Genomic DNA, 23,780 nt, shown 5'->3' on the forward strand with positions numbered 1-23,780 from the left:
ACACTTCTTACTCTTTTTAGTCTAGTGGGTGTGAAATGGTATCTCAATGTGGTTTTGATTTGCATTTCCCTGAACTAGTGATGCGGAACATCTTTTCGTGTGTTTATGGACCATCTGTATATCTTCTTTGGAGAAATATCTATTCAACTCCTTTGCCCATTTTTAATTGGGTTCTTTTTGTTTTTTATCATCACCCTTAGCCTTTGTGTGAGAAGAAAGGATACAGACCAGCATCCCAATAACATCCTAATACTGTTCATCCTCAGGGTGGTCAGCAATCATGGTGAGAGCTTTATCAGGAACTGATAATTCAGGGCAAACTTTTCTAATATTTACTGAGTACCTAATAAGCGCTGGGCTGAGTGCTGGGTGCTGGATGGAGCAAAAAAACTACGGATAATAAGAGTTGGCATATAAAAGTAACCAGAAATATCCAGATAATGCTATGCTCAAAGATGTTCATCACAGTGCTGTTTATAACACCATAAACATGGAAATAACTCAGATGGCCAAAAGAGGGTTCAGACAGAATCAGACATAACCGCAAACATGCATCCTTACTAAGAGCTGTGAATGGAGTGAGGAAATGTGAATAACATAATGCTGAGGAAAAAGACTATAAACTCGTGTGTACAGATGGATGGGAAATCTGTAGAGAAGACCATATATGGATAAATGGCTGGTGTAAGATACAGACAGGACAGTGGTAACAGTGGTTGCCCCTGGGTGGTGGGGCTAAAAGAGATTGTGTTTTCTGCTTCTTGACACTTACACGCACTTTCCAGTTTTTAAATAAAAAACATGTTTTACTCTGATCAGAAATAAGTGAAATATTATGGGACAAAAAAATATGATGGCTGCTACTATATGTGGAATGCCTAATACACATTACGCATTTCTCTATCCCACTTCATCAAATGCTCCAAACAGCCCCTTTAGGCAGTACGGTAAAAATGACTGTGAAAATAACCGCCACCTCTCCCCTTCCCCGTATCCACACTCTCGGTACAGATATGGAAGTTTCTCCCATCAAGAAGTGGATGCCATTTCCCCACCCCGTGAGTCAGGGGACTTGGACTTGGACTTGGACTTGCTGTGACCAACTGATTACAGCAGAGGTGACGTTGCCAGTTTCAAGTCTTGGTCCCAAGGGGCCCTGAGCACTCCTGCTCACTCTCTTGGACCCCTGCCCAGCGCCATGAGAACAGCCTGAGCTAACCTGCTGGAGGACAGGGCACTCCTGGAGCACAGGTGAGTCATCCTAGCCAAAGGGCTGCCTGGATCAGCTCATGGCCAGCTGACCTCCAGACACAGGGGAGAGCCAGCCAAAAGCCACCTACCCAACCTGCCTCTGACCACAGGCACATGCTCTCCCAGCCAAGACCAGAATAGCTACCTAGGCAATCCACAGACCTGCGAGCAATAACAAAAGGTTATTATTTAAGCTACTATGTGTTGGGACAGTTTATTATGCAGAATTATTGCGGGAAATGGTAACTGATACAGGAGTATTGCTATTTCTATTTTACATGTGATAAAATTGAGGTTCAGAGAGGGTGAGTGACTTTCCTAAGGCCACACAGCCAATAAGTGACAGAGTTAGGGTGAGACCCCAGGTCTCAGCAATGCCATGTGTTTAAGATTTATTCATATTGACGTTTTCATGTTTATTGCTGTCTGGGCTCCAACCAAAGAAATGACCATAATTTCAATACCCATTATCCTACTAATAAACAATATGATCATTGCTCATATTTTGCCATTAGCACTTGCTGGAGCCAAAGGGGTCCCCTTCAGGGAGGAAGGAGGGAGCAGATGCTAGGGGGCGTCTGGGGTGCTGGCGATGTTCTCTCCTTCTATCCTGGGCGGTAGCTGCAATGAGTGTGCATGGTTGGACAAATTCACTAAGCTGTACACTTCTGATTCAGGCACTTATTTGTGTAAATGTTATAGTTCAAAAAAATTGTTTTAAGTATAAGTAAAGGAGGGCAGGCAGGGACGTGCCTGTACAGGTTTCCTGGTTCACATATACAGAGTCTCTCCGGGGGGCCTCCTAGAAAGGGAACTGCATCTTCACCTTTCCTAGATGCTCCCACATTATGATCCAAAAGGTGTGCAAACCCACTATTTTTACCCACAACCGGGCACGAAGGGCCTTCCACAGGGAAGATGCAAACTAACTGTTGGAGGAGGATTCAGCTTGGGTATGTGGGCGAGGAGGAAGAGGTCAGTGTAAACGAGGGACAGCGGTGGGAGTGAGGCCTGGGGAACCCCAAGTTCTGGACTGTAAGGTGCGGGGGCCGTGGCTGGAGACTGGGCTGTAGAGGGAGACAGGGGAGCAGCAGAGGCCCAGGAGCCAGGCCTGGAGTTTGGGTTTTAATCATCGAGGGACCAGACAGGATGAAACTAAAGCCTACTGGAGGACCAGACGACCACGCCCTCCCCTGTCCCGCCCAGCCTCACGCCCTCACTGAGCCACTGCGAAGGCCCCGCCCCAGCCCAGCCATACCTCCTGGAATCGCTCCAGCGTTGAGACAAAGGTCCGCTGGTAGAAAAGCAGCTGCAAGCGCTCGTGAGCGTAATTGTGGCACAGCTCCTCAAAGGTGGCGGCCCGGTCTTTGCCCTGGTGCCGGGGGTTCTGAAAGCCTGGAGAGTCCACCACCATGATGGAGGCCATGGAGAGGTGGTGGGAGGAGAAGGATCTGGGGGGGAAAGGAGAGGGGCCCCGAGAGGACAAGGACTCTTAAAACCCCATTGGTCCAAGCCTCCCACACCCCTGCATCACAGAGATGGAGAAACCAGAGCAGCATGCTGGGCGGGTCTGCAGATCCAGCAGATCTCACCACTTCCAGGCTGTGTGACCTTGGGAAAGTTACTTAACCTCTCTGAGCATGGGTTCCCCCCACTGTTAAATGGTGGTAGGGATGAGTAGGATGACCCCAGGGGCTGCAGTAAGAAGAAAAGGAGTTGAAGTATGGAAAGTGCCTCCCATGGACACTGCAGGCCTTCAGGAAACGTACTCTCTCTACCAGGCCCAGAGTGGAGAAATGACTTGCTTAAGGTCGCACCACAAATTGGCTATAAAGTTAGGACTAAAGTCTCCTTTTCTTGCTTAGTGACACGCTGCTATAGAAAAACAATTTTGTTCAGTGCCTGTCTCAGTTTACAAAGATCTCTCAAGCCATCACCTCCTTGGAGCCTCTTGACAAATCTATCAGGGGGACAGAGAAGGGATTATTCACTTCAAAAAGCAGGAGTTAAGAGACTCTGGAGAAAGTCACACGTGGGCTCCAACCCTCGCCCAGCCACGGAGGGGCTGTCTGTCTTGGGAGAGTTGCCTGACCTCTCTGAAACTCAGCTGTGAAAGGGCTAATGATGGAGATGAACTTAGAAGGCTGTTGGGAGGGTTGGATATGATAAGACATCCACGGCTCTGAACGTGGTAAAGCGATCAGTGTGTTTTCTGTTATTATTATCATTAGCGTGACCAGCTATACACTTCGGAGGGCCCTTAGTTTAAACCTGAGCTCTTCGCTGTTATTTGCTGAGGTTTTCCATTTGTAAAATGGGGCCAATAAGATCAGCCACCACATAGACATACATGAAGATTAAATCAGTTAGTGTTCAGAAAGCCAGACGCCTTCTAGGTGCTCATAAACGTAAGGGTAGTGGGTATCGTTACCACCAATACACCCATTTTATGGAGGCAGGCTCCCAGAACCAACCAGGAAGCAGCCACCCTCTGCAGGCTGAAGCAGCCGCCCTCCACTGGCAGTTCACCAATAAATACTTCTTCCCCTAAGCACGCATGATCCCCCTGGTTTCTAGATAATGTGTCTGTGGTCTCAGAGGGTAATTACTCCAGCAGCACGAGAGGGGGCCAATTCTGTGTCTGTGGAGAACCCCACCTGCACTGTTGCTACACACCAGCCTCATCCCCTTAACAGGATGTCAGAAGCCCGGTTACGCCTCCTGCTTTCACAGAGGAGGGAGGGAAGCCCTTGCCCCAGCTCTGGTTTGGCCACACTGGAACTGCTTAAAGATTTCCCGGGGCTCACAGCAGCACTCACCACGGTAGAAGACAGAGGCTCCCGGCAGTACTACCTGCAGATACCTGCAGTATTTTATGATCACGATTAGGAAGAGCTGTTTACAGGCACTATTTCTTTTTTACTTTATTGTTTAATTTTTTATTGATTTCTTTTAATCCTTACAGTGACCTGAAGGAAAGAGCCATTTTTACACATGCAGAAGGAGAGGTCAGAGAGGTGAATTGATTCGCCGAAGTCACATAGCCCACAGGTGGCCAAGGTGGAATTTAAACCCAGCACCATAAGACACGGCTCAACAAGCCCCTCTCCAGCTCAACAAAACCCCACTCTGCTAAACTCCCCAGACTCCCCAGGTTTGGGCTCATTCATACACCGCAAACAGGCCACCTCTGTAACCAGGAGAAGGTTGCCATTACCTGTTCACGAGCGAGACCACAGCGGCAAAGACCTCTTGGTACAGGCCCGAGGCCATGCCCTCCACACACTCCACTCCTGTCATCTTGAGCCCTACAGTGGGGAAGAGGGGCGGGTAGACATCCCGTGGTCAGGACCTTGCCTGGGGCCAAAGTTGTCGCTCCAGTGCCATCACTACTGGCCTTAGTGCATCCTCCCCCACCACGCACACACACGTCCCCCTACTGCTGAAATTACTTACGATCTTAGGACCAAGTTCAAGTGTCCTACCAAGTCTTCCAGGGTCCTGTGTGACCTGGCCCTACCTCCCTAACCTCCACTGTGATCTCCTGCTCAACCCTCAGGGCTCAACCCAACATCACCTCCTCAGGGAAGCCTGCCTTGACCACCACCACCACCCCATTAAGCCAATTCCCAGGTCTACCTTGCTTTTTTGAAAACTTTATTTTTCACACTGAAGTCATGATTGACATACCAAAAGACCTGTACATTTTTAATGTATACATCCTGATGAGTTTGAAGTATACACCCATGACACCATCACCATAAACACACCACAAACATAACCATCACCTCTAAAAGTTTCTTCCCTCCCTCTTTGTGTGTGTGTGTGTGTGTGTGTGCGCACGCACATGTGAGATAGGAACTTTTAACATAAGATTAACAAATTTTTAAGTATAGAATATGGTATTGTTAATTACAGGGACTTTGCTGTACAGTAGAGATTCATCTACTGATCATTTTATTCATCTATCCTCTAGGATTTATTCATCTTGCATAAATAAAACTATGTGCCCTTTGATCAAAATGTCCCATTTCCCCCTCCCTCCACCGCCCTGGTAACCACCATTCTACTCTCTGCCTCTATGAGTTTGACTTTTTGAGATTTCTGATGTGAGTAGTATATTATTCAACAGTAAAAAAGAAAAAAAAAGAAGGAAATGCTGCCATTTGCTACAACACGGATGAACTTGGAGGATGTCATGCTAAGTGAAGTAAACCGGACACAGGAGGACAGATCTACCCTGATTTTACAGCACTGCCCACAGCACACCTGTACTTTGTGGTTATTTCGTTAACCTGCATTTCCCCCGCCCCGCCACCCAGGCAGGGAGCGCCCTGAGGGTGAGGGCTACCTCTGGGTTTGCTGGCTCCAAATCCCCAATTCCTGACACGTAGTAGTTACTCAGTAAATATCTGTTGTTCCCTCTTTCTAGAGGGAAATTTGGCAATTTTATAGTAGAAGCCATAACATGTTCATATACTTGGATTTAACTTCACTCTTAGGATTTTATTGTAATGAAATAATTCAGAGCAACAAAGATTTCTAAGTATGTATGTTCTCCCAATTGTTGCTTAAATTGGCAAAATAAAATCACTTTTTTGAGACAACCTGAACATCCAACGATAGGAAACGGGTTAGATAATTTGTAGTCCATCCATACAAAGGAATACTTAAAGTCAGGTCTAGAAGAATACTGAATGAGATGGAAAAGTGCCTGCCTACAGCGTTAGGAGGAATAAAAAAAGCTTAGAAAATTATTATAATGGCAGCCCCAATTTTGTATAAATACACACACTGGTCCCATTAGAACAGCCAGCCTTGATTAGGGGTCACTGAGCATAGCGGGATAAGGAGTGGAGGGCTCAGATCACAAATATTGACCCTTAGGTTTTGCTTCCATCCACAGAATTGGAAACACAATTTCCAAATCTGCACACACTAGTGTCTAGAGAAACAGTTCTGCTTGTACATTCCAGGCAGCCCACTGCAACCCCAAAGCATTTCCCATCCCTGCTTTAACTCTGCCCCCAACCTGGGTCGTTGCTAGGCAACCCACAGCCTCCCAGCATCTCTCATAAGCTTGCCGGTCCCCTGCCTGCTTAACGTCTACCCTCGAGACCTCAGCGTGAGAGGGTGACTCAGCTTCGCCAAGCAGCATGTGCACGCATCTGTGCTTCTATGTGTGTGTGTGTGTGCGCATATGTGCCTTGTGTGCATGTGTGTGCATGCCTGTGCATGGTATGTGTGTGTGCCTGTGTCCGAGAGGAGGTGTAACCATTAAGCAGACCCCAGCTTACACCAGAGCACAGACCTGGAAGGCAGTGGAGTCTCGGTGACATCAGCCATCAAGCTGAAGTCCCTGGCAGGTAGAGCAGCCACGGGGATCCGAGGGGCCTCTAAGAGAAGGACCCCAAACCACGGTTCCAAACAGTGCTACCCACTAAGCCCAGACTGTGGTCTCTGGGAGAGCTTCTCTTGAGAGAGTTTGCAGCGAGCCCTGGGGCTCCACGGGGTCCCTCTGCCCTCACCTTCCGCAGCCACAGCATCTGGCTGCAGAGGCTGCAGACCTGGGACTCAGCACACCTCACTCTAGCAGGTGCAGTTCAAAGCTCCTGCTTTTCCCCGGGTCTTTTCAAGCACCCCCATTCCTCCTGCTGCTCAGGCGAAAGTCCTAGAAGGTGTCCTGGCCCCCTGCTTCCACCTAGGGCCCATGCCATCAGCTCTAACTGTAAACTAGACCTTGAACTGGTCCACCGCATCCCATCTGCTCCCACCTCCGTCACCTCACCAAGGTGACTTGTACCCATTCCCACTCACTCCCTGATCTTCCTCCAGGCTGAGCTTCATGAATACAACAAATCATGTCATTCCCCTGCCTGTGTCCCTCCATGGCTTCCCTTGGTCTGAGCAGAAAACCCCTAGTTTACAGACTATTGTGTCAGCTGACCCCACTGAGCTCGCCAACCTTATCTACTGTCCTCCCAGCTGGGCCAACCATCCTGGCCTTATTTCTGTTCCTCAAACTGAGAGGTGAGTCTTCTGCCTACAGCGTAGGGGCTCGGCAAATACAACATCCACTGGAAGTGCGTTGGTCCCTTGGCACCATCCACAGCATCCCCTCTTTGCAGCATAGGGCCCCCTCCTGGGTTTCAGCAGCCTTTGACCCCTGGGCAGAGCTAACTAGCTGACCATAAGCACGGCGTCAGAAGGAGCCAAGTCCATTTCCAGGGGAGTGGTTTCCCCTACACCTAGAAGGTCTGCACACCGTAGACCCTCAGGAAGTCCTCGATGGACAGTGAAAGGGTGCTGGTGTGTCCCCAGGGGCCGGCCCCGCAGGGACGCAGCCCACTCAGAGAGGCAGCAGCGCGGTACCTGAGCTGGCCCCCTCATCCTCCTGACCCCGGCGGCTCGGCCCAGACGTCATGCGCTCGATGATCTGCCGCAGGTGGTGCTTGAAGGTGGCCGTGTTCAGCTCCTCGTACTCGCAGCCCAGGGCCTCTGCCGCGTGGCTGGCCGACTCGAAGTGCATGAACTGCTTCCGGCCCACTGTGCAGGGGACAGAGCAGGAGGAGGGTGGTGAGGTCCTGGGTGGGTGGTGGGCGGGCGTCCAAGAACACCTCGGAGAATCTCGCCACCTCCCACCCTCAGCAAGAGCCTGAACGACTGCCCAGGCCTGGGCCCCCAGCTGATGGCCCCGGGCAGGAGACGCTTTCCCGAGACATGTTTGTCCCATTTCCCTGTCATCTGCATTGCTCACTTTCCCAAAGCAATTAAAAATACCATGGGGAACACTCTAAACATGGAACTGGGGAATGGTAAGACTTACCCACCCACATATCCACTTACCTATCCATCCACCACCCCTGCCACCCACTGACCTAGCCACTCAGCTACCCACCCAGCCACATATCCAACCATCTAACCACCCTCCCCTTTATTCAATACATATTTCTGGAGCTGTTACTATGGGACAGGCACTGTGTCAGCCTCTGGGAAATCGGTGATGAGCAAGACAGACAAAGTGTCTGCCCTCACGGAGCTTACAGTCTTTTGAGAGAGGGAGACAATAAACAAGTAAGCAAATAAATAAATATTTCAGGTGATGAAATTATAAAGTTATTTTTTCCCTCTAAGGAGAAAATAAAACAGGGTGATGGGGGTCAAGAGAAACTGAGGAGTGGCTACGGATGCGTGGTGGTCAGAGGCGGCTCTGTATGAGGATGTGACAGGTGGACTGGGGGTATGAAAGATGAGAAGGAGCTGGCCACACAAAGAACCAGGGAAGCGCTTTAGAGGCAGAAGGAGGAGGTGGTGCAAAGGCCCTGAGGCAGGAATGAGCATGATGTGTTAGGGAAGTGCCAAGAAGGTCAGCGTGGCTGGGATGTAAGCGGGGAGGGGAGTAACCAGACGAGGTTGGAGAAGCAGTGGGGAACCTCTCTATGGACTATTACGATGCCACTTAATATCAGCCACAAAGACCGTACAACATGGTCAATTCTTATTCTCAAAATGTTAAATGAAATGGACTAGAAAATCACGCCACAGTATGACATCAATTGTGTAAATCACTCTAAACTGCTATGAAGACAAATAACGAAAAGGAAATATATCCAAATACGAACAATCAGAGGGTAGGGGAATTTTTTATTTTCCAAACTTTCTGCAGTGGTTCTGCACTAACTTTGTAATCCAAATTTTAAAAAATAATGACTTATTAAAGCAAACACTAGTTCCATCCTTAAGTAATTTTCTCCCAACTCCTATCTTCCCATAAATGTGCTTCCTTCTTTGAAATAAGAATCACAGCTGCCAACAGAGATTTCTCAGTCCATCAGAAAGAGATCTTAAGGGCCCAATTCTTCAAATAGACATCTTAAAGAATCTAGACACCTGGTTTAAGAAAAATGTGGAAATTTGGAAAAAGACTTTATCTGGGGCCTTGACAATACCCAGGACGAAGGAGCTCTGGCCACTGCTTATCGAGGTCCTCCTATATGCCAGTTATTCTGCACTGATTATCTCAAGAACAGCATTTTATTACCTCCATTTTAGAGACTGAATCTCAGCTTTACCAGAGAGGTTACATGGCTAGTAAAAAAGTCCTGCCACTTTATTTTAATTTTTTTTAAATTTCTTTTTTGGCTGCATTGGGTCTTTGTTGCTGCGCGCGGGCTTTCTCTAGTTGTGGTGAGCGGGGCCTACTCTTCATTGCGGTGCTCGGACTTCTCGTTGCAGTGGCTTCTCTTGTTGCGGAGCATGGGCTCTAGGCGCATGGGCTTCAGGAGTTGCAGCGTGTGGGTTCGGTAGTTGCGGCACGCGGGCCCTAGAGCATGCAGGCTTCAGTAGTTGCGGCGCGTGTGCTCAGCAGTTGCAGCACGTGGGCCCTAGAGTGCATGGGCTTCAGTAGTTGTGGCTCACAGGCTCAGTAGTTGTGGCTCTCAGGCTCTAGAGCGCAGGCTCAGTAGTTGTGGCGCATGGGCTTAGTTGCTCTGCGGCATGTGGGATCCTCCCGGACCAGGGATCGAACCCATGTCCCCTGCATTGGCAGGCGGATTCTTAAGCACTGAGCCACCAGCAAAGTCCCTGCCACTTTAAAAAATGGTGAAGAAGGTAACAACGATGGTGGTGATGACGTGGTGATGATGGTGGAGGTGATGGTGGAGATAAGATGATGGTGATGATGACAGTGGTGATGGTGATGATAGCAGTTACCACTCAGTGACCCCATTTTATTCAACACGTCATCTTTGTTCAGCTCATGGCTTTTGGAGTCAGAAAGTCTGTCTTGGAGTTCCAGGGGTGACACAGAAAAAAACTCAATACATGCAAGTTGTAATTACTTCTTCTTCTTCTTATTATTATTATTACTATTATTGAATCTTCACAAAAGTCCTCAAAAGCAGTATTATTCCCATTTTACAGATGAGAAAACTGATTCGGAAAAGTCACCAGAAATCAGACTAAGTGGAAGAACTATCTCCCCAAAATCAATCCTTGCAATGTCACCTTTAGGAAATTTGTCAAATCCTTGTGTCCCTGAATAGGACTTTCTTTTAAATGGACTCACTGATCTTTTTCACGTACATAAATACCTTGTGAAAGGAACTGTTATAGCACTAGCTTAAACAAGAATCCATTTGTTGAAGGAGGTCATTGAGAGGATATGACCACCAGGTGACCTGCGAGCTGGCCCTGGGCAACTGGAAGCTCCTCAGCCCTTCCCCTGCCCTTGGAATATACCTCCAGCCCCTCCCCCACCCCCACGGTGGCAGCTGTTACAAGGACACAGCCTTGAGGGAGCGGGGTGTTACTGAGACCATCCAGAAGGTCTCCGTGACTGAGCCCAGTTCCGGCCTCTATAAACTTTAGGACTCTGGCGGGCGGGGGTGGAGACCTACCCTTCTTGCAGCATCGAAGACAAGCCTTGTATGTCAGTTCCCTTGCGTATTACACCTGCCGCCCACCAATCTGGAGTGGCTGCCTCTTTCTTCAGTCTCTCCCTGCCCTCCACCACAGTGGGGGCCAGTTTCTGAACCAACACTGTGATCACTTGTCACAGATAGAAAATAGAAATAAATACAATACGTGTACAGAAATACCATTAGATTCTAATTAGATACAGTTACCTGGGAGTCCGAGGTCTGCTTTCTCTTTGTTGAAAAAGGGAGATTAGCAAGTATTACAGAGAGGAGTTAAAGGCTAGTAGCCCTGAATGAGATTTCCTTCTTCCTGTGATGGGGTTGAAAGTGAATTAAACAGGAGATGACTGTCTAGGTGGGCAACGTCCTGCCCCTCTCCTGCCCCATCACCTCCACTGCCACCCTCTGAAACAGTCTCCCACACTCTGCCCACAGTGACCTATAGCCTCACTGAGCTGGGGAGAGCTCATGAAGGGGCTCAGCAATGGTTGTTTCTGAAAAGAGGAGCAGGAAATGGACTGGGCAGGACTCTCTAGGTCCCGCCTGACTTAAGGGGCATATTTCCAAGTGTGCTGAGCAGAATCCCGCTGGTGAAACCCAGGAGGCACATGGGAGCTCTGCCGGGAAAATGTATTTCTGCTTCCAGCTCCCGAAGGCTGGCCAGGCACCAAATCCAACCCCATGGGCCCCTCTGTCTTCGTCCAGACCTGGGTGGAGGCCACGCCTTCTCAGTGGAGGCTGAGAACCCTGGGGCAGCACCTGCGGTGAGGAGAAAGGGGACTGGACAGGAACACAGGCACCAGAGCAGACAGGGTCTGGGTCCCATTCCCGTCATTCCCAGCTGTCAGTCCTTGGACCAGTCTCACAGCCTTTTTGAGCCTCAGTTTCTTCATCTGCAAAATGGAGTCATAAAACCTCAAACACCTCTTCACTGGGCTGCAAGGACTGGGCGAGATGGTGGCACATGAGGCTCTGAGCAGAGCACCTGGCCCTGAGAAGGTGCTGGACAAATTTGAATTCCCTCCTCCACCTGCAAAACCAAAGGGGGCACCATTCACCCCAACCCGGATTGCCCCGTCCTGGGGCTGCAGGGACTCCTCCACAAGATCCGTCTGGTGCTTCACCGAGAGCATGTGTGGAAGGGATAGTGAACTGGTGAACTCCGGGTGCCGGTCACGCCCAGGGACTCTGAGCCCACCGAGGTCGTTTCTCCTCCAAGGAAAGGCGGACACACGCTGGTCTCAGCACTTTCCACCACCCTACCCAAAGCCGGGGACAGAGCTATCCTCGGAATGCCACCGAGGTTGGAGATGCCAGTATACAGAGGGCTCCAGCCCCCGCGAAGCCATCACCAAACGAGCGAGGACAGCCACCAAGCAGGGAGCGCGTGCCGTGTGCCCCTAGCACTTCCCCCGCCTCATCGCTTTCCTCTTCTAAGCCCCTGAGATCATTCAGATATGGAACGGAGTAGGTCAGGCCTCGCTTCCTGTCCAAGGTGGTCCAGGAGCGAGGGGCAGAGGGGGATTCCCACCCTCCCGTGCTGATGTCACGCCGTGTGCAGCCGCCCGCTGTTCTGTGCCCGCAGAAGTCTGTGTGGTCCCTGCTCTGGCCTAAGGGAGCTGGCGCGGGGGAGCGCTCGATAAACATTAATACGGTGAGTGACGAAACCAAGCAAGGAGCCAACGACGAAAGGAACATTTCTCGCTGCTGGCCAGCCCTGCCCAAAGTGGCAGATCTCCAAGATTTGGGAGAGAGAAACACTGCGTTTCCCTCTCCCCCGCAAACCAGCCCATCTGAACCTCAGAGCTGCCTTCTCTAACAGGAAAGATCAAACAGAAGAGAAAACAAAAGGGGGAGAGGCAGAGAGACACAGAGAGGGAGAGGCAAGGAGCCAGAGATGGAGACAGACAGACAGGACCAAAAAAATCTTGGAGGGGAGGGTCTGTGGATTTTTCCCCGCCTCGTAGCCCACCCCGTAGGGGATTCACACACTCTATCGGGAGGCTTTCCTGCCGTACAGCAGGAGGCGAGGAGGCTGTGCCCAGAATGACCCCAACGCCAAATGCAGAGATCACTTCAGGCATGTGCGTTTGGCTGCAGCCATTCTGCCGGTCACAGGTGGGAAACAGGACCCCGTGGCAGGCGGGCCCGGAGTTCGGCTCTGCGATGGCGATGGGCTTTCATGCACACCATCTAGGAATCCTCTGCCTCTTCTTCTGCAAACATCACACAAGGACATGTGACGGTGACCCCCAGGAAATGCTCCCTGGTGCCCCACCCATCACCCACCCTCTGTCTCACCCATCCAAGAAAAAGAATCAGAATGCAAACGCCCAACAGTATTACAAAGGCGACCTTAACATCACAGCATCAGACAGCAGCACCTACAGTACCCCTTCCCAGGGCCAGGCACTGGGCTTGAGCACTGGACACCGCTGCCTCATTTAACCCTCCCTGCAGCCCTACGAGGTCAACGCTAGTATCGCCCCTTGACTTATGAGAACACTGAGCCGCAGAGAGGGTGACCTTCCAAGGTCATGCACCTGGTAAGTGGCAGAGGCAGCATCTGAACTCAAGCCTTCTCACTCCAGCTCTCAATATGCTAACCATGGGCCCGTGCAGAGGAGCCTTCTCTCCTAAGGGGGTACTGTTCTGAAACCAGAGTCTAAGGTGAAATATCAAGTACCCTGAAAATTACCCTTGAGGAGCTCCTAAATTGCCCATAACGTACAGTACTGTAGCATGTTTCCCTAAGTCCAGCACTGCCAGCTTCCCCTCCAGTGGAACACCAGAGGAAATGGGTCGCTTGCCTTTAGGGCCCATGACATATGAAAAAATATGTATCTGTAACCACTGGCCTCACATTTGCCTTTGCATGGCTGGATTTACATAAATACAATGCATGTCTGATAGGACCGCCCACCCTTGAAACACTTCTATATTAAAGAACTACTTGCAAATACCAGCTCTATTATTGTGCTCAGTGACAAATGGCCCGTGCATCTCGCCACGGCCTGGAGGATGCACACCTGGACACGTCTACACGGGGCGGGAGGACGCTTGTATGACCTTGGCTGATCTCCCAACTGCCTTGCGAGGTCTGCAGGCTGAAGACTGTTAGGCCTGATTTATAGTAGAGGCCACCAAGACCCAGCAAGGGATACCGCCCTGCCCTGAGTCACACAGCTGGTAAACGGCTGAGCGAGAACCTGAGCCTAGGTCCCCAGACCCCCAGGTCACGGCATGGGGTTAAGGGCGGCTCTGATACTCCCAACAACCCATGTTAGACCTAGGTTGCACGTACACGTGGGCTGTAGGTCAGGTCAAAAGGAAACGGGGGCAGACTTCAGAAGGCAACATGGTAGGTGGACCAGAGCAGAGCTGTTGCTGCCCCACAGTGTCCCCCTGGGGCTTCCCGTACTCCCTACAGCTGAGGGCCTTCTCTCGCACTGGCATTTGCTGAAGCACAGGGCATGGGCGGATGTGGCACGGAATTAACATTCCCAGCCTTCAAGCAGTGACAAAGATAAGGCCCTCTGAGTGCGATAACTCGGTTGCGCGCTCTACGCTGGCCCCCAGAGGTCCCTAGTGGGAGGAGCCCCAGTTGCCCACAGCCTGGTTTTGGTGACACTCATTTTTTTTTTTTTTTTTTTTTTGCAGTACGCGGGCCTCTCACTGTTGTGGCCTCTCCCGTTGCGGAGCACAGGCTCCGGACGCGCAGGCTCAGCGGCCATGGCTCATGGGCCCAGCCGCTCCGCGGCATGTGGGATCTTCCCGGACCGGGGCACGAACCCGTGTCCCCTGCATCGGCAGGTGGACTCTCAACCACTGCGCCACCAGGGAAGCCCCGGTGACACTCTTTTTGGCTGCCTTCCTTCCCTCCTTCCCTTCCTCACGCCCCTCCCAGTGCTTCCTGGGATCTCCTCCCACATGCAAGTCTACCCCTTGAACCCTTGTCTCAGCAGCTGCACCCATTTAAAGTGCCAAGGCTCAGAGAGGGCCTCAGAAGGTTCTCTGAAAGGGAGCCAAGTTCTTGGCACGCTGCTCTGTTGTGTGTGCGCCTTTGTCTATCATTCAGAAGCCATCTGCACATCTGAGGTGAGGCCTGGCCCCAGCCAATGTGCTACCAAGGGCAGGGCTGAGTCAGAAACTCCCCAGGTGGCCAAAGGGATATGGAGCGGGGCACAGAAGCCACACGGCTGGGGCTCAGAGTTTCCCAAAGGGGCTCCTCATAGCGGTTGTGCCATGGAATGTTCATCAGTGTCACTGGGGAAAAATGAATTCTGTATTATACCAATTTGGTCATTGCTTTGGTGAAACAAGTTTCTTAACTTTGGGCCATCTCAGAGCCTTTAAAGTGTATCATATGAAGCTCCAAGAAGGGGATGTTCTGTTCAGACTTACTTGGCCTTGGAATGCTTTTATAGAGTATCTTGATCTAATGTCCCAGGAGACACCGGTTTAGGAAATACTGGCTTAGCTGAGAGAGCCCTCGATTAACCAGGTGACTGCGGGCAAACTGCTTTACCTGAGTCACTTGCCCAAGATCACTCTGTGGTAACAGGCAGGAGGGGATTTGAAAAGAAGAATGAATAAAGGAGAAACGAGAAAAAGAAAAAAGAAGAAAAGGAAGGAGTAAGGGAAAGTTATGGAACTGTAGTTTCTGAGCTGCTCAGATCCACCTGCAAAGGCAGGTTTTTCCCTTTATGCTCAATACAAAAAAAAAAACGAGAAAGAGGAAAAAATAACATGACCGTTCTCCCCTCATGCACTGTGAGTTCAACTGCTATCAATTACTATGACCTCCTGCATTTATTGATAACCAAGTTACTTCTCCTTCCAACAATAGCCATGCTGCTGCTGAACTACTGAATGTTATGTGACTTATTTATAACGCCGGCACACCCGGTTCACATTTCCTCACACAGAGGTTTACAGTTCGGAGGCCTGTGAAGGAGGAGGCCACCTGCAGGGAACAGATAAGCCTAAAAGGCTGTGGGTGCTACGAGAAAAGGCAGCGCTCCAGAAACAGACTGCGCAGGTTCAAATCCCACCTCCGCTGCCAAAAGCCACGTGATGTTGGGGAAACCGTGTCACCTCTTTGAGCCTCAGTTTCCTCCCCTGTAAAATGGGAATCTACCCCATGGAGTCCTTGTGAAGCATCAGCGTGGTTCCAGGTGCAGATCGCTTAGCACAGGATCTGCTGGATAAATGTCTAGAATTATGATCACACTCTGAGAATTCTGCTCAGGGACGTCTGGTCAAGTTCAATTGTTGGGATCCTGGAAAATGGGACTGTCTTAAAGGCCAAAACTTTGAGTCTCTTCCTGCATCTTAGGGCTCCCGCCTGTTCCTGCTGTTCCCGGGTGCCATGCAGCCCTGCAAACCTGGACAGACCTTAGAGAAAGTCACCTGTCCATCTGCAGTCAGCGCACCCCGTAAGGCCTGGCCAACAAGCCGTCAATAAATCACTGCTCAGTCACTCATAATCCAACATAAATCACTGCTCACGCCCTAATCAACTGGAAAGACAACATGTGGACCAGCCCTGATGCTCTAGCATTCTGGATAAAGAGGGCTTGCTGGACAAATCAGCTGGGGCAGCATCCAGTTAAACCAACCAAAATGGGCTGCTTCCCTGCAGGCTGCTCTAATCTTGAGTATGCCGATGTGCATCGGGAGTTGACAGGAGAAGGGGAGCATGGGTAGGGGTCTCCTGGACTAATCTGATCAAGAGGCTTAAGGGGAAAGGCGTGGCATCTTTGGGATGTTGGGCAGTTGTGGAAAGAACCAGAGGCGGGGCATCCAAAGGCAGTTTCCACCTGGCTGCAAGATCTCAAACAGGAAATCTCACCTCTCTGAGCCTCAGTTTCCACATCTGTACAATGGGATGGCTCCTCTCCCAATGGGTCATTATAAGGATGAAACAAGACACTGGGTGTGAAACTGCCTGGGAGTGTCCCCAGAGCAGGTAATCCGACCTGAGAAGCAGAGTTACCAGGGAGACCTCAGTCGAAGGCGTCACTCATCACCTGGGGGAACTGCAGCAGCAAAGGCTCAGGGGTGGGACCAACAGCCGGTGAGTGACCTGTGTGAGGTCACACAGCTAGTGAGGCAGAAGCCAGGATTAAACCCGGCTCTGGCTGGCCCCCAGTCCAACGCTCTTTCCATATTCAAGGGTCCCTCACCAAGGCAGACTGAGCAGGGGTCCCCCTCAACTTATCACACTGTCTCCTTTCAAGCTGGGGCCCAAGAGAAGCCCACGAACAACAGCTGGTGTCTCCGGAGTACTCACCACATGCCTGGCCCTGTGCTAAGTACTTAATCTCATCAGTGCAAGAACCATATGAAAAGGTATGATTACTAATTCCCCATTTATTGATGACACTGTGGACCATCCGGCAGAACGTGGCATGAAGAACAGGAAGAAAGGCTTCAAAGACAGAACTCCTCGGTCCCAAATTGAGCTCCTCCCCTTCCTGAGTCCAGGACCTTCAATAACTGCCTTTATCTCTCTGAGCCTCCACTGACTCACCCATAGATGGGTATAACCCACCATATAGGGTTACAAGGATTAAATGGAATAACCATGCACAGCACTTAAATCATGCCTGGCAGAGAGCAGATCCTCAGTAAACAGTAACAGTTACTAACCCCATCATTAACGTCATCATCACTGCCGTCAGCAGTATTGTTATGCTCTGTCACTGAAGGGTGAGACATGCACGTATGGTGAGGTCCTCACTGAGCCACAGCCTCCTGGAGTCTATGATAAGCAAGGCTAAAAGAGACGCCAGAGAGTGTCCATCCATCCCCACTGGGCAAGTCCTTTCCCCTCTCTGAGCCTCAGTTTCCTCATCTGTAAAATGGGGTAATGGTGCCTACTCCAGGGGATCACTGAGATGGCCAAAGCTCTTAGAATAGTACCTGCACCTTGTAAGCACTGGATAAAAGTCAGCTGCTGTTACTACTTATGGGAAACAGAGGCCAGAAAGAGGGGAGGGGCTTTTGCAGGGCCACCCAGCAAGAGTGGCTAAGCCAACCTGAAGTCGGGTCTCTCGGGGGTTCCATCCTCCTCCCCCTGCCCTCCTGAAGCCCGGGGCTGCCGGCAGGGAAGCCTTCTAGCATCAGCCACTTCAGGAGTTTGTGGCTTTTTTTTTGTTTTTTGTTTTTTTTGCGGTACGCGGGCCTCTCCCTGTTGTGGCCTCTCCTGCTGCGGAGCACAGGCTCCGGACGCGCAGGCTCAGTGGCCATGGCTCACGTGCCTACCCTCTCCGTGGCATGGGGGATCTTCCCGGACCGGGGCACGAACCCGTGTCCCCTGCATCGGCAGGCGGACTCCCAACCACTGCGCCACCAGGGAAGCCCGGTTTATGGCTTTTATACTATAAATGTTTACATCCCACAGCCGCCATTCCAGCTTAACAAATGAATTCAATATGCTTAGAAAATGCAGAATCAATCCTTGCCTGTGGCCCAGAATAGGCCCGGCTGTGGCAGCTGTCAGGCAGGGAGCCAAGCCACCAGCTGGGGGCCTGTGGGCACGGAAAGGCAGGCGGAGGACAGGGCCCAGGAGGGGACCAGCTTCGGGGGGGCGGGGTCTGCTCTAGGGACACATGGTAATCCTCTCTCAATCCCGCAGCACCGGTGCCAGGGATTGGCGCCTCGCAGACGGGGACACGGAGGCCCCAGGCCTTGCTCGGGCTACCACACCTCTGCTCACCGAGGCTCTTCTGTCTGGAGCATCCTCCCTGATTTCCGCTCTGTTTGAGAGATTCGGTTCAAGGGTCCCAGGCCCTAGGACCCCTTGGGTGGGGCTGACCCCTCTGAACTTTGGATGTCTCCTGCCTAGAATTTTCTCCTGGCGTCTCCAACGGGCCTGTCTGGGTCTCCCTCCCTTGATCAGATGGAAATCTCATCTTGGAATGTAAGAATGGCATTGCTGAGGGCCTACCACCCAATAGGCATAGAGGAAAAGAAGAAAAGGAAGAAAGGAGGGAGAGGAGACAGAGGAAGGAGAGCAGTAAGGGGGGAGCGGAGGGGGAAGAGGGCGAGTGGGGGAGGAGGAAAAGGATGAAGAAAAGGAGGCCACGGGGGGGGGGCGGGGGGGGATGGAGCAGCATGAATGCAGCCATGGCCCAGGTGTTCAGAGACCCAGACTCCAGTCCCACATCCCCCCGGGCTTGTGAGGCTGCAGTGAGCCGACCCTTGTGAATACAGGCAGGGGAATCGAGCCGCGTCCAGGGAAATGTTCAACCTCAAACATGCCCCGTGGTGCAGCAGGCCCAGGCCACCACGGCTCCAGGACGCTCACCCCTGCACCGCCTCTACACACAGGAACGTATGCCCACGTGGCGCTGTTTAGAACCCCCCAAAGCAGCAGGAGACTGCCCAAACGCTCATCAGCCGGAGAAGTGCGACATCGACGGAGGCCCCCTCGCCAGGCAAGCCCTGCAGTTAGGGGAGAGAACAGGGGCGCTGCTGTGAGCCACGGGCAGAGGCCCCGGCACGCGGAGACGCAGAGCACGTGGAAATGGAGCCGGTGTGAACCTGTTTACATTATAACAGCGACAGCCAGCCACCCCCGTAGTTGTCATGTGCACAGGTGTAGCTCGTGCTCAGTCTAAAAGGCCTGAGGGTGAGGCCTACACTGGGGACACAGTGACACAGCCACGGCCACTCTCTGCTTTTGAGAGGGACTGCAGCCACGTCTGCAGCCACAACTGGGGGAAGGGGCCAGGGACTCGATGTGTTACTGTTCCAGCTACTTATGAATCTATGATGATTCCAAATTAAAAAGTTTAAGAGGAAAAAAAAAGCCAGCCTGTTAGGGCAGTGGAACTAGCCTAGACCACACGGTCATGGTGAACACACGACATGACATGACACACCTGTCAAATCCCAGAGAATGTACAACACCAAGAGCGAACCCCAAGGTAAACTGAGGACTTCGGTTAATAACTGTGTATCAGTATTGGCTCATCAGTTGTAATAAATGTCACCTTTGCACCTTAACAATGGTCACCTTTAAGGTCAGGAGGATCACGGGAGCAGGGGGGGGACCTGCTTTCGACATTCTGTGTTCGTCTGTATTGTTTCCATTTTTCATAGGAAGACACTTTGCAGTATTATTTGTGCAGTTGTTCTAAAACAATAAAAAGAGTAAAACACTTCGCCAAGTGCTTGAATATATGGTGACTGCTTTGCTTTGACAGCATCACTGTTATAATCTCCGTGGCCTTCCGTGCTCAGCGTCTTATCCGGGCTTGGGAAGCATCAGGCCACCTCCTCCTATCCTTGGACGGACTCCCCTGGCTGCAAGATGTCGGGCAGGGTCCCAGCAGAAGATAGGGGGCTGGGTCCCTGTCATCATTACAATCGTCTCTTCTTCCTGCAGGCCCCTCGGCGCTCCCCGAGTTACGGTCCCATCCATTCAGGGACTGATGTCTTTATTAGGACAGGCGCGGAGTGGTGGCCGACTGGCAGCCTCCCTCTATCACTCCATTACAGGGCCCCCCTGGGTTATACATGGGCCCGACTGCATAATATATTAGGCAATGGGGTCAGCAACAAGTAGACTGGCAAATTTAGTAACAGACAAATAATTAAACCTCCCATCAGCCTTCAGAGCCAAAGGAGAGCGAAGCAACTGGGCCCTCAAGGCAGGTAACACATCCTTGTGATTTGGGTTCTGAACAGTACTGTCATCTTTACGGAGTAATGAGGGACAGCGGGCAGAGTGACAAAGAGGCTCAGACTTTCTAGGGAGGGTGTACATCCCTTACAGCTACGGGACCACAGGGACTGGAGAGGATTAAAGACCAGCCCGAGTCACCTTTGTAGACTCAAGCTCTGCCGGGCAAATGCCTGGATGGTGGGCAGGTTTTCCATTAACAATAATAATAGCAATAACAACAAGGGTGGCCGGGCTTTACACATTCAAACTGAATAACTTAAGCCTCCCAAGGACTGTTATCCCCATTCTACAGATGAGGACACTGAGCCTCAGAGGTGGAGAGAGTCACAGATCACGCAGGAGAACTAGGGTGAAACACAGGTCTGCCTGGCCCCAGAGCCCATGCTGTTAGCCTCGATTCCGAGCTCTCCTGCCTCGGTTCTGCTTAGCGGATGCCCTTCCAGGTGAGGGAACGGAGACTGGGGACAGAGCTGAGAAGCTGCTCTTAGAGGGGAGGTGGAGGTCCGAGCACCCAAAATGCACCCAAGGACTGGGCCAGATGAGTGGCCTCATAGAGGAGAAGGACACTAGCTTTGGAGGCAGACAGGCACTGATTCTAACCTTGTCCACCACGTGGTGCTGTTTGGCCTCCGCAAAGTTACATAACCTCTCTGAGCCTCAGCAGCCTGAACTGCCAAGTTGGAATTCCCTCCCTACCTACCTGTCATGGTTGCTGTGGGAATTAAAGGAGAGAACACAGGTAAGTGACTCCCAGCCTTGGGCTGACATGCAGGACAGCAAGATCACGGGAGCATTTTGTTCAGGGAACGTTCCTGAGAAGAGGGTCGTGACTGGTTTTAATCTCACACAGCCAAGAGGTCCTGAGACAGAGAATTGTTTCTTGCTGCAAAAAGGGCTCCTAGGGCTTCCCTGGTGGCGCAGTCGTTGAGAATCTGCCTGCCAATGCAGGAGACACGGGTTCGAGCCCTGGTCTGGGAAGATCCCACATGCCGCTGAGCAACTAGGCCCGTGCGCCACAACTACTGAGCCTGCACGTCTGGAGCCTGTGCTCTGCAACAAGAGAGGCCACGATAGTGAGAGGCCCGCGCACCGTGATGAAGAGTGGCCCCCGCTTGCCGCAACTAGAGAAAGCCCTCGCACAGAAACGAAGACCCAACACAGCCATAAATAAATAAATAAATTTTAAAATTTAAAAAAAAAAAAAAGGGCTCCGAGTTCCTCCTTGATTTACTCTCCTGTGGGAAAAGGGTCTTTAAGGGCATCAGAGGATACTGGGGGGCACTGGTAATAAAAGTAGGGAGCAGACATCCCAGGAGCATCCTCCTGCCAGGAGGGAGCCGGGAAGTATCTCCAAGCTTTGTGATGCCCTGATTCACAACAGCAGCTCTGACAAGTGCCTGGCACTGAGCTTAGCCCTTGACATACATTTCACTTCATCTGCTCAGCAGACCTGTGAAGTCACTACTGTTTTCAATCCCATCTTACAGGTCGGACACCTGAGTCTCACAAAGCTTAAGTTCCTTTCTCAACCAACATATCGCCACAGCAGTATCTCTCACCTCGTCACTCCCCCATCCAGGGCTGGAGTCTAGACTGCCTGGCCCTTGAAGCTGTGACACGGAGCATGGCAGCAGTGACACTGCATGATAGCTGAGGCCAGCTCAGAAGAGGTGATGCAGTTTCCATGCTGCTCTCTGGAAGCTTCCTTGGAGCCCCGAAGCCACCAGGCCACAAGGAAGCCCAAACAGGCCCACGCTGGGGACCCAAGATCTGAGGCTCGGAGAGACGGAGGTGCCTGGCTAGTCCCGGCGACTCCAGCCCCACTGTTTCTGGGTCAGCCACCCTCTGACTGCAGCCCAGCCAAGCCCTTCCAAACTGCAGACCCCCAGGAGCTTGGGGAGATAATAAAATGATCACTGTTCAAGCCACGGAACAACATGGGGCTGATTTGTTATGCAGCAAGGTCACGTGACCAGTCCCAAAGCTAGCAAGTGCTGGAATCCTCACTTCCACTTGAGCACAAGACTGTGTCACTCCTGACTGCTCTGACCACTACCCCACACTCTCCCTGGCCCTCAGAACCTTCCTTGAAGCTGTGGAAAGAGCACTGGACTGAGAGTCTGGAACTGGACCCCGGTTCTGAAGCTGCCGATCACTAGCACAGAGGTTTCACCATGTGCCCTTAAGCAAGGAGCTGCATTCCCTGGGGGCTTGAGTTCTCCACCCCGACCCGGCCCACGTCAGGGCAGGCTTTGATGCCAACAGAGCCAACAGATGACAAAAAGCACTTTGCAAAGAGAAGGGAGTCAGGGCTTGCTGAACCCCGCCTATGTGCCAGGTGGGCGGGATGCAGCCATTACCTGACTAACGATGCAGAAGGTAGACAGGGTTTACCATTTTACAGGCACGGAAGCTGCGGTCCAGAGAGGTAAAATCTCTTGCACAGGTTAAATCACACAGCCAGGAGGTGGAGAAGCCTGAACTCACGGCCGGCCCCGCCCACTGCAGGGCCCAGCACGTCCCTCCTCCCCCGCCCTCTCCTTGTCAAGTGAGCTCCAGAGAACATCTGTTTGCTGCCATTCAAAACGCATGGGTGAGCTGATTGTTCCATGGGCCACATTTTGCCAAAGGAAAGAAACACGAGGCTGGATAAGTGGTTCCCTGATGGCTCCTGAGGGACAGCCCAGGCCATGAGTCTTGGTTCACAGCAAACCATCCCGCGTCAAATCACCCAGGGGTTTCTGCCTGCCATACCGAGGCAGCCCCCAGGGCCCCCTCCCACGGCCTTCCCAAGGGACCCAGCAGGGACAGTGAGCCTGAGAAACAGAAAGAAGGTGGAGACAGTGCAGAGAGAGGGAAGGACACGGCCTCTTTACGATGACCGGCCAAGCCAGCAGCCACCGGGCCTGCCCATGGGAGGCAGCCCAGAGCGAGAGCATTACCAGCACCGCAGCCGTGTGTTACCCCAGACGGCTCTCTGCCGCCCCTTCTCCCTCTTCCAGAGGAGGCTCGGGCGAGCCCCAGAACTTGGCCGAGGTCACACACAGCTAAGTAAGAGCCCAAGCTGAGCCCTGAACCCAGGACTAGCTGACTTCGAGACGCCCGTGTCGCTGCTCTGCCACATTCTGGGTGGTGGGGGAGGTGCCCTCTCTGACTCCGACGCTGCCCGGGGCACTGCTGATGACAGGGTGATCCAGAGCCCCACAGGCAGCCAGACTCCTGGGGTCAAGAACACCAAGTCATACGGGCTGGAGGGACCCAGAAGGTGGTGGGGGAAGGTCACGGTGGCAGCGCCCTGCAGGAACTCAGGGGTCAGTGGGGGCCTAATGCCACTCTCCCAAGAGAGGAGACTCAGGAGCCCCCAGGAGTGTGCTGGGGCCGTGATTGATTAAAATGATTTAATCAATCATGCC

At 51.9% G+C, this 23,780-nt stretch overlaps 1 protein-coding gene across 2 annotated transcripts in view; it reads right to left on the reverse strand.

Moving 5' to 3' along the window:
* Positions 1-23,780, reverse strand: part of MYO18B (myosin XVIIIB) — a 235,791-nt gene that overhangs the window by 164,414 nt on the left and 47,597 nt on the right. For both annotated transcript variants that reach the window (XM_060122034.1, XM_060122033.1), the window contains 3 exons: positions 7,624-7,797; positions 4,469-4,559; positions 2,510-2,702 (listed from right to left, as the gene is read on the reverse strand). In XM_060122034.1, the coding sequence (XP_059978017.1) occupies positions 2,510-2,702; positions 4,469-4,559; positions 7,624-7,797 (458 nt within the window). The remainder of the gene's footprint in view (positions 1-2,509; positions 2,703-4,468; positions 4,560-7,623; positions 7,798-23,780) is intronic.

Source organism: Lagenorhynchus albirostris, chromosome 14 (genome assembly GCF_949774975.1).
Source record: "Lagenorhynchus albirostris chromosome 14, mLagAlb1.1, whole genome shotgun sequence".
Lineage (NCBI taxonomy): Eukaryota > Metazoa > Chordata > Mammalia > Artiodactyla > Delphinidae > Lagenorhynchus > Lagenorhynchus albirostris.